We start from the raw sequence: 10,794 nt of genomic DNA, 5'->3' as shown, positions 1-10,794 counted from the left end.
GATAAGGGATCTCCTTGTCTGAGACCTCTCTGGGGAATGATCATACCAAAGGGTTGATCATTTATTAAGACCGAGTAAGTGACAGAGGATACACAGAACATGACCAGATTGATCCAGTTTTCGTGAAAACCTAAGGCTCCAAGAATGGATCGCAAGTAACTCCATTCAACCCAATCGAAAGCTTTTGACATATCAGATTTTACCACCATGTATTCTGAGGAGATGATCGAATGAGCATTAAGACTATGGACCATTTCATGAGCCACCATAATGTTGTCGGAGATGAGTCTTTCATAAACGAATGCTGATTGAGCTTCCGAGACAATTAAGGGGAGCAATGGTTGTAATCTTTGTACAATGATCTTTGAAATAACCTTGTATAGTACTGAGAAAAGACTAATTGGCCTCAGATTAGCCATTTCAGAAGGATGAGGAATCTTGGGAATTAAACAAAGATGAGTGTAATTCCATTCTGTGCACTACAACAAATATGTACATTGATAGCAGACGGATATAGCTCATTTTCCGTCACTGCTATGAAAGATGAGATTTTTTTTCGCTTACTTTTTAATAGCATCTTATTAACGCTATGATAGGAAAATTATGTAGCGGGAAACAAAAGTGACTTTTGTCCGCCAATACTTAGTGAAATTATTCACTTAATCGCCAAATAAAAAAAAAACCCAAAAACTCGACACACTCTCTCTCTCTCTCTCGTTACAACCTAAGCTCAACCTAAGAAGATTTCTTCTTCTAAATTCTCTGTGTGTGCTCAAATTCTTCTAAATTTCTTATCAATTCTTCAGTTTTATCGCCGTTTGTGAAAAGCCCCAATTTCGCCGTTTGTGAAAAGCCCCAATTTCGCCCTAAATCTCCATATCCATCGCAATTGATAGCTCGAATCCATTTTTGAGGCATGTCTTTCTTCTTCCTCCTAATTTCGTTATTTGTTTCGATTATTTGTGATTTCAAACAGCTTTTGATTTCGATAAGGGTCAGATTTAGTTATCTGTTTTGTTAGGGTTCGATTTATCTAGATTTATTTCGTTATCTGTTTTTTAGGGTTCGATTATTTACAGATTTTGAGAATGTGGAGTTTCGAATCCATCTGTTTTGTTAGGGTTCGATTATTTACAGATTTGACTCAAAAATAGCTTTTGGATTTGAGTATTTGCGCCTTCATAAACTGAACGATTTTTTTTTTTTCCCAAGTGTTGGTGATTGAAATGTTGGGGAACTGAAGCTTCTCATTTCTCTGTACTCACACAACAGGTTAGTATCACTCAACCAATAGTTAAACATTATTATTACACACGAATATTGGTGATTGCTATGTTTTGTCCTTTGAGTCTGATTCGTATAAATAGTGATTAGATTAGTGAGATTTTACACAGTTAGATATTGGTTTAAGAGCATCTGTATGTGTCTGAAGTAGTGCAGTATTGTCTGAATTGTTGCTTAATGTGAGCTTTGTATAATATGTATCTCTATTTTATCTATAAAGGTTAAAATTTATATTATAACATATAATGTTGGACAAGGCATGGGTGCATCTATGCAGGTAAGGAATTATATTTCATAATTAGGTTTTATTTTGGGTTTGGATACTTTAAGATGTTCTTTTAGTTATGATTTTTTTCTTTAATTATCCATTGAAGAGCTGATCCTGGTTATAAAAGTGGAGCTTGGAAATTTGTAAGGGATGTGTCTGCGGCTTTAGGTGACATAGAAATGATAATATGTCCTTGTAAAGACTGTCGTAATGTAGTACGACAGTTAAACAGTGTTGTGGTTGAGCATCTTGTAATAAGAGGGATGGATGAGGCATACAAGGTGCATAGTGATTGGTATCATCATGGAGATGTGAAGTCAGTAGATGAATTTCAAAGTAAACCAACTCAGTGGAATGAGGAAGTTTTTGAGTTATATAAAGCTGCTGAATTTTTTGATCAAGAGTTGGCTTTTAGAGGTGACTTAGCTGACCAACCTGTGGGCGACTTAAGTGAGATTGCAGAGGGTGAGGACCAACAAGAGGATGAGTTCCTTGCAAAGATCCGGGATGCTGAAACCCCACTATACCCTAGCTGTTCAAACCACAGCAAGTTATCGGCTATTGTGACTTTGTTTAGGATTAAGACACATAATGGCTGGTCGGATAAGAGCTTCAATGAACTGCTTCAGACATTGCCAAGCATGTTGCCAGATGGTAATGTCTTTCACACATCATTGTATGATGTCAAGAAATTTTTAAAGAGCTTTCATATGGGATATGAAAAGATCGACGCATGTGTTAATGATTGCTGCCTCTTCAGAAAGAAGTTAAAGAAGCTTGATAAATGTCCCAAATGTAATGCTTCACGGTGGAAGACTAATAAGCGGACTAATGAGGTAAAGAAAGGTGTCCCACAGAAAGTATTAAGATATTTTCCAATTATACCAAGGCTGAAGAGAATGTTCAGATCAGAGGACATGGCTAAGGACTTACGGTGGCATTACACTAACAAGAGCACTGATGGAAAACTTCGACATCCAGTAGATTCTGTTACATGGGCTCAGATGAATGAGAAGTATCCTTCATTTGCAGCTGAAGAAAGGAACATACGGCTTGGGCTGTCCACAGATGGATTTAATCCATTCAACATGAAGAATAGTAATTATAGTAGCTGGCCTGTGCTATTGGTAAACTACAATTTGCCTCCTCACCTTTGTATGAAGAAGGAGAATATAATGTTGACATTATTGATTCCTGGTCCACAACAACCAGGTAATAATATTGATGTCTACCTAGAACCTCTTATTGAGGATTTGAATCATCTGTGGAAGAATGGAGAGCTAACGTATGATGCTTTTAGTAAAAGTACATTTACTCTAAAGGCAATGCTTCTCTGGACCATTAGTGATTTTCCTGCGTATGGAAATCTTGCTGGTTGTAAAGTAAAAGGTAAAATGGGATGTCCTATGTGTGGGAAAAATACTGATAGTATGTGGTTGAAGTTTAGCAGGAAACATGTCTACATGTGTCATAGAAAAGGTTTGGCTCCAACACACAGATATAGGGAAAAGAAGACTTGGTTTGATGGAAAAGTTGAGCATAGGAGAAAGTCAAGAATTTTAACTGGTCATGAAGTTCATCAGAATCTGAAAAACTTCCAAAATGATTTCGGAAATGTGAAAAAGGCTGGGATGAAGAGAAAGAGAACTGTCTATAAAGAACCAGTGTTTGACAGTGATGATGATGAAAGTGAATCCGATGAAGATGAGGAAGTAGAAGTAGATGAAGATGAGTTATCAAGGTGGAAGAAAAGATCCATTTTATTTACTCTGCCTTATTGGGAGGATCTACCAGTACGGCATAATTTGGATGTAATGCACATAGAAAAGAATGTGACTCACAGCATTGTATCCACATTGTTGCATTGTGGAAAATCTAAGGATGGTCTTAATGCTCGTAAGGATCTTCAACATCTTGGTCTAAGAAAAGAGTTGCATCCTACCACAAAAGGAAAGAGAACATATCTTCCAGCAGCACCTTGGTCTTTGTCCAAGAATGAGAAGAAGATTTTTTGCAAACGACTATTTCATTTTAAAGGTCCAGATGGATACTGTTCTAATATTTCAAGAGGAGTTTCAGTAGAAGAGTGTAAGGTAGGAGGTCTGAAATCACATGATTATCATGTCTTGATGCAACAGCTTCTCCCGGTTGCACTTAGAGGATTGTTACCAAAAGGTCCTAGAACAGCAATACTACGGCTATGCGCATTCTTCAATCATTTGTGTCAGAGAGTTATTGATATTGAGGTTATTACAGTATTGGAAGCTGAATATGCTAGATCTGATTGTGAAGGCATATATGTGCAAGAGTAGATTCTTGATTCATTTATATATATATATATATATATATATATATATATGTTTTTGTTTATGGTTGATGTTTGTTGAATGTTGTAGATTTTATGATGTATTCTATTATATAAGTTCTACGTGATTAAGTTTCTGTTCTAAGTGATTAATTTTCTGTTTACGCAGGTGAATTAAAATGGGTGGAACTAAAAAGAAGGTTGGAGGGAAGAAGGGTGGAGGAAAAAGAAAGAGAAAGTCTAAGGATGATGACGAACCTGAGTTTATTTGTACTGTGGAGGCCCAACCTGTAGCAACAGAACAGCATGTGGAGGCCCAACCTGTAGCAACAGAACAGCATGTGGAGGAAGAGGAGCATCATTCCGAAGAACCACAAACTCAACAGCAACCAGAAGAACCAGTAGGAGAGTTTGTGTTGTCTGAAGAACATGAGCAGCCTGCTACGCGTAAAAGAAAACGAGGACCAACAAAGATGAAAAACCTAGCCAAGGATCCATCTGTTAGAGTGAAAGTTGATTACAATGTACTTGGAGTAGCGGTTGGTCCAGGGTCAGTCAAGTTGGCATCATATGTAGGGACATTGATGCGAGAACACATCCCTATCAACATACCTAACTGGAAGAAAGTGAGTCCAGATCTTAAAACACTTCTCTGGAGATCTGTTCAGGTAACAAGAATTTTTTTTTGTTTTTAAAAAGTCTCTCAATTGAACATGTTTACTTTTATAGTTATGGTGTGAGTGTAAGTGAATGCAGGCAAGGTTTGAGCTTGATGAAGATTGGCAAAGGATATCTGTGATTCACCAGATGGGACATTTGTGGCGATCACACAAGTCTGTCACGGTGAAGGCTATAAATTTGGCTGCAAATAACCAAGAGAGGATGAATTTGAGACCACCAAATATTGGTCCTGTTGATTGGCAAAAATTTGTCAAACTCAAAACTAGTGCTGCATTTAAGGTAATTACTTGTGATTATAATTGTTTAGTAGTTGATTGGTGATTAGTAATTAACATGTTTCATTATTAGGCCGTGAGTGAGAAATATAAAGCAAAAAGAAAGAATCAGATACCTCACACCACTAGTCGTAAAGGGATCAGCAGACTAACAGAAGAAATGGCAAGCATATATACTACAACTATGTTGTTTATTATTATACATAGTGCTTGTACTGTTACTGAAATTTTGTTTTCTGGAACAGAAAGCTGAAAGTGAAGATCCTTCCAGCGTGACAAGACTAGATGTTTGGATCAAGTCTCGCACCAAAAAGGATGGTACACCAGTAGATACGAATGCAGCTGATTTGATTGTAAGTCTGAATAGAGTTGTACACCAGTAAATAGTGTGTTATCGACTAGTAAAACCTGAAACTGTCTTTATGTTTTTCAGCAAAAAGCAGCTGAAATTGGTGGAAGTGATGCTCCAGCATTTTTAACAAATCCAGATGAAGATCACCTCGCCAAGCTTTTAGGACCTGACAATTCTGGTAGGCTGAGGGCAATGGGTAGAGGCATGAGTAAGACCAAATTAGCTTGTTTACAAATGCAGAGCAAGTGTATGGCTGAAATGGAAGAGCGGCAAGTAAAATTAGTAAAACAGGTCAATGCCTTGGAAAGTGAACTTGGCAGAATCAAGAATCAGGTTAGATACTTAAGAGTTCTCTACTATTCATCAGCCAGTTAGAGTAATATAAATTGATGTTATTTTTGTTTATGTTACAGAGACCAGAAGCTGAAATGGATGAAAACTCAGCTGCAAGAGTAACATATTCTTACTTCTTTTCATATCAGCTAAGTGATTCTTCTTAGTGTCGTTTATGATTCTTAGTTGCTCATGAAATTGTTGCAGAGTGTAAACAAAAGAGCACATCCTAAGTGTGTGTTTGTTGATTGGTCTGACATTGATGAAAATGTTGGTGAGGGTCGGATTCTTTCTTCTGATCCGGATGACATAGTGAATGACTGTCGTCTTGGCCCTTATGATCTCAAAGTGTTAGTTGAAGCTGCATATAAACCAGATGCATTTCTATGGAGACCTGCACAAAAGATCTTTCATATGAAAGAAGCTGTTGGACATATAATCGCATGGCCAACTGATAAGTGTAGACTGGTAGACAACAACATCCAAATGGAAGACATTGCCCCTATGGTATTTATAATTTCTAGCAATGTGTTAGCAATGTATTACCCCTGTCTATAATGCTAATTAATTATATTGGATTTGTTTACTGATTGTGTTTAACAGGGTATACAAGGAAACAAATGTAAACTATTGGATTTGTCTAAGGGTGACGTCATTGTTGCTGAGGGGCGTTGGGAGACACAAGAACCAAGTGCGTTGGTTAACGGAATTCCTCTTGGACCAAAAGCAGTTAAAGTATTTGTGGATTCAGTAAAGCAGCCTGATACATCACTATGGAGACCTACAGCTGAAATGTCATTTCTTGAGGACTGTTTGATGGCTTACGTATCTTGGCCCCTGAGTAAGGTTGATTTTGAAAATCCCTCAACTCCAACTGGTCAGAATGCTACATCACATGCTTCTTTGTCTGCATCAAAGGCCAAGTCTGCAGCCACAGCTTCTAAGTCTGCTACAGAGTCCAAAACTTCAGCAACAGCTTCAAAGGCTGCATCGCAGGCCAAATCTGCATCTATGTCTTCTAAGTCTGCATCTGGTTCTGAGTCTCCTGTTGATGATGCAACGGGTCCAATATCACCAATAAAGAATACTTTACCATCACAGTCTCCTCTCAGGAAGTCTCCAGTAAGTGTTTTCATATGTTATGAAGTTGTTTTTGTTAATTATATGATGACTGATGGTTTATATTGTAAACATGGCAGCGCATTAATAAAGTTATTTCCAAGGAGAATAAGAAGTGCAAGTTGATGGATTTAACTGAAAAGAATAGGGTTGTGGCTGAAGGACGATGGGGAACAAATGATCCAGAACATAAGGTTCACTTTACTCGCTTGGGTTCTAATGCAGTTAAAGTGTGGATAGATGTTGTGAAGGTGAAAAATGTAAAAGTTTGGAGGCCATCCGATGAAATAGAGATTATTGAAGATGCACTTAGCTCCTGCATTGCTTGGCCAGAGAACAAGGTCATTATGTCTTAAACTGATGGTTTTATTGTGTAATGTTAAGTACTTGAGATTGCTTGTTTATTTTGGATGTTCTTGAGACTTTGATGGTAAACTGATGTTCTTGAGACTTTTGTTATGTATTTTGGATCTGAGACGTTTATTAATCAGATTTTATGAGATTTTATAAAACAGGTTATGTGTGCTATAATCACATATCAGAAAATGCTATAAAAGTACAGGTAAACGTTATGATAAAAGAATATACCATAGCACAGTAAACAAGATAAAACAGCATTTCGCAACAGCTATATTAGATATGTATAACATAGCACGAAAAATTAAATATTGTATAAATTTTTGCAAAATTATAATCTTGATAATACAGCAGTTTATTAGAGCTATGCTATAAAACTATAACATAGCACGAAAAAACAAATGTTGTATAAATTTTTTCAAAATTATGATCTTGATAATATAGCAATTTCTTAAAGCTATGTTATATTTTTATAACATAGCATACGTAATAAGTGCTATTGTATATGGGGTACATATAATAACAGTGCCCTAAAACAGCGCTCATGAAAACGCTATCAAAGACCTATGATAGCGTTTTTCTCTGGTTAACAATGTGCATATTTGTTGTAGTGGTGGGGAAATGGCCAGTTTCAAAAAACTTTTTTACTTCAAAGGTAACTTGGGGGCCAACCGTTGACAAGAAGTGTTGGAAGAATAATCCCGACATTCCATCTGCCCCTGGAGCACTAGAAGGTTTGATTGCAAACATAGCTCTTTTAATTTCCTCATCTGTAACCGGTTCTAGTAGAGACTTGTTCATATCTTCTGTTACTTTTGATGGAAAGTCTTCAAACCAATGTGCAAAGCTAGAAGGATTGGATGAGGTGAAGAGGTTCTGAAAATAAGCACAAGCTACTTCTCCTTTAGCTGCCTCAGATTGTTGCTCGTTTCTATTGATGTCTTTATGAACTTCGATCCTTTTCTTGGACCTATTGCCTTTAACAGAGGAATGGAAAAATTTTGTATTCCTGTCCCCACATCTCATCCATTTATCTCTACTTCTTTGGTGCCAATAAATTTCCTCATCTCTGTAGGCTCTAGCTAGCTCTCTTTTTAGGAACTGGACATGATCTAGGTTCGGAAATCTTGCTGATTGGTCATTTTCGAGAGCTACTTCGACTTGATGAATCTTGTCCTTTGCATTTGTGTTATTTTTCTTCTTCCAGGAGCTAAGCGCCTTTCTGCAACCTCGGAGTCTGTCTGAGGATGAGGATCCCACACGAGTATTAGTAAGATTCCAGGCTTTTTTGACCTCAGCTTCTACTTCCGGTTTGAATATCCCTCTCATTTTTGTCCCCGTATTTACGTTCTTTTCGTCTCTTTATATCTTATCCTCTCCGTTAATATTTTAGGTCCACCAAACCAAAATACTATTAGTTAGTGTTCCCAAAACAATATGATCATTGATCAATCATGTTAATTGCGGTCACCTAATCGAAAAAATGAATTCTTGATTCAAGCTACTGAATTAAATAACCATCACGTATTTATGTGAATTGATAAATGGCTAGCTAAACTTTAATCATGGATTTATATTATTTTTAACAATTACTCATGTCGTTATCATCAACATTTCGTTAACCGGCCATGACGTAAAACATTATATGATAGGGGAAAAAACCAATCATTAGAACTCATGTCCAGCCCACTACAAAACTTATATTGTTAAAAGTGGGGTAGTTAATTATTTGTGGATTATATATTAAGAATATGCTCTTATATATAGAGTCGGACATGGAAAGGGTCCTTGTGTGTTTCGCATCGGCAACTAATCTTATTCTTCAGTAAGAGGAAACTAGTTTTTATAATTTACAAAAAAAATATTCTGCTTCTTTCTTCTATACGTTCTTCTCGCATTCAACAATGGCCGGTCTTGACTTTGGTTCCTTTGAAGACTCCTTTAAATTGAACACTTTAAAAGCTTACCTAGCCGAGTTCATCTCTACTTTGCTCTTTGTTTTTGCTGGCGTTGGTTCCGCCATTGCCTTTGGTTCGTTCTCTATCTCTCAGTTTGCACCATATGCAACCTAATACATTTCAAATTCGCTCATTTCGCTCGATCATATAAGATCGATTGTTAATTACTAACCAAAGAGGATCGAATCTTATTTATTGATAACTAACTATATGGTAGTTTTTTTTTTTTTTTTTTTTTTTTTTTGTAATTATAGACGATGGTTATAATCAGATATATTTAATCATGGGCCACTACTTAACCAGCTATAACATAGAGGGCTAGTAGGGAAGCTAACGTTGACCAACCAAATAGAATCGAAACTTACTTTTATCTAGTTATATTGGTAACATTGTTTTCAACTGTTACACCGATTCTATCAAACTATTACCATTTATATCCGTAGAAATTTTGATTTAGTCTCCTAATTTGATAAAATTGGATTATTACTTACCGAATGTCATTATTGTTTGTAAAATACAGGAAAGCTAACAGAGAACGCTGCTCTTGATGCATCCGGACTAGTGGCGATTGCGATTTGCCATGGTTTTGCTCTCTTTGTGGCGGTTTCGATCGCAGCTAACCATTCTGGTGGCCATGTTAACCCAGCCGTGACTTTTGGACTTGTCGTCGGTGGAAAAGTCACAATCATCACCGGAGTTTTCTACTGGATTGCTCAGCTTCTCGGCTCCACCATTGCTTGCTTCCTTCTCAAATTTGTCACCGGTGGTTTGGTATGGTCTAATATACTCACTATAACTAGATTAATAATATCTATATGTTTTCAGTTTTAATTCTAATTAATATAGAGCATTCATTACGGAAAATGATATGTTTTCTCAATAGAATAACCTCAGTTTATTTGATAAGGTTACAAACTTTTAATTTGTGAAAATAATTAGTTACAAAGTGCATGATTCATATTTTCCACACTCAACAACTTCTTCTTATATTAGTTTTTTTTTTCTAATTATTATTAACATACAATAACTTCATATTATATTATTATTTAAAGTGTCGTATTTTTTTCTTTTCCGTTCATAATGCCATAATAAAAAAGCTATGAACTGAGTTGTTTCAAAAAGAAAATGTTTTTTTTTATTAACAAAACGCAACAAAACTTTAAAACGCAGGCGATTCCAATCCACAGCGTTGCGGCTGGAGTAGGATCAACACAAGGAGTAGTGATGGAGATCATTATTACATTCGCATTGGTCTACACCGTTTACGCCACAGCCGTTGACTCCAACAATGGCACTCTCGGAACCATCGCTCCACTAGCCATCGGACTCATCGTTGGTGCTAACATTCTTGCAGCCGGTCCATTCTCTGGTGGTTCCATGAACCCTGCTCGTTCCTTTGGACCAGCTCTCGCAGCTGGAGATTTCTCAGGACATTGGGTTTATTGGGTCGGTCCACTTGTTGGTGGTGGACTTGCTGGAGTTATCTACTCCACCGCTTTTATCACTGAGACCAAGCCTGAGCCAACCGAGTCCGAACGTGTTCCTCTTATTTCCTCTGCTTAAGTAATCTTTGCTTATAAATGAGATGAATGATGTGTGTGTGTGTTTTTTTAGTTTGGTATTCTTGTTTTTCAATCTTTTGCTTGTTTGAGTTTGGTTTACAAATGTGATTGCATGTTTTTTTTTTTTTTTTTTCCGGTTCTTCCACCATATTATCAAAAAAACATTCACTAATTTCAATAAAATTAATGAAAAAAATAAAATTAAACATCGCTAGAGAGAGGGGTCGAACCTCTGACCTTGTGGTTAACAGCCACACGCTCTAACCAACTGAGCTACTCCAGCTTGTTATATATTTTACC

General features: G+C 36.8%; 3 protein-coding genes and 1 non-coding gene across 5 annotated transcripts; 3 read left to right on the top strand and 1 right to left on the bottom strand.

Moving 5' to 3' along the window:
- Positions 1 to 496: 496 nt before the first annotated feature.
- LOC147947822 (uncharacterized) lies at positions 497 to 7,129 on the top strand. 2 transcript variants are annotated; one of them, XM_087507003.1, is made up of 11 exons: positions 653 to 914; positions 1,213 to 1,272; positions 4,027 to 4,525; positions 4,614 to 4,817; positions 4,887 to 4,976; positions 5,059 to 5,166; positions 5,247 to 5,498; positions 5,579 to 5,617; positions 5,706 to 6,005; positions 6,102 to 6,620; positions 6,698 to 7,129. In XM_087507003.1, the coding sequence occupies exons 3-11, from the start codon at positions 4,037 to 4,039 to the stop codon at positions 6,971 to 6,973; spliced, it is 2,277 nt and encodes a 758-aa protein (XP_087363129.1). In that variant the 5' UTR covers positions 653 to 914; positions 1,213 to 1,272; positions 4,027 to 4,036; the 3' UTR covers positions 6,974 to 7,129. The 2 variants fall into 2 exon arrangements, with proteins under 2 accessions (XP_087363130.1, XP_087363129.1); XM_087507004.1 differs by lacking the exon at positions 1,213 to 1,272 and having other exon boundaries at positions 497 to 914.
- On the top strand, positions 1,213 to 3,864 carry LOC147947823 (uncharacterized). The gene is made up of 2 exons (XM_087507466.1): positions 1,213 to 1,561; positions 1,659 to 3,864. Exons 1-2 carry the CDS (start codon positions 1,530 to 1,532, stop codon positions 3,862 to 3,864), a joined length of 2,238 nt encoding a protein of 745 aa, XP_087363592.1. The 5' UTR covers positions 1,213 to 1,529.
- Positions 7,130 to 8,745: 1,616 nt separating the features above from the next.
- Positions 8,746 to 10,622, top strand: LOC104778138 (aquaporin TIP2-1-like). Its single transcript, XM_010502509.3, has 3 exons — positions 8,746 to 9,005; positions 9,453 to 9,703; positions 10,103 to 10,622. The coding sequence occupies exons 1-3, from the start codon at positions 8,879 to 8,881 to the stop codon at positions 10,493 to 10,495; spliced, it is 771 nt and encodes a 256-aa protein (XP_010500811.1). The 5' UTR covers positions 8,746 to 8,878; the 3' UTR covers positions 10,496 to 10,622.
- An 81-nt stretch (positions 10,623 to 10,703) lies between these two features.
- TRNAN-GUU (transfer RNA asparagine (anticodon GUU)) lies at positions 10,704 to 10,777 on the bottom strand. Its single transcript has one exon. It is a non-coding gene; the product is annotated as a tRNA-Asn (tRNA).
- Between the last annotated feature and the right edge of the window lie 17 nt (positions 10,778 to 10,794).

The sequence above is a fragment of the Camelina sativa genome, chromosome 3 (genome assembly GCF_030686135.1).
Source record: "Camelina sativa cultivar CO46 ecotype springtype chromosome 3, ASM3068613v1".
NCBI lineage: Eukaryota > Viridiplantae > Streptophyta > Magnoliopsida > Brassicales > Brassicaceae > Camelina > Camelina sativa.
This window is presented reverse-complemented; position numbering and strand designations above follow the sequence as displayed.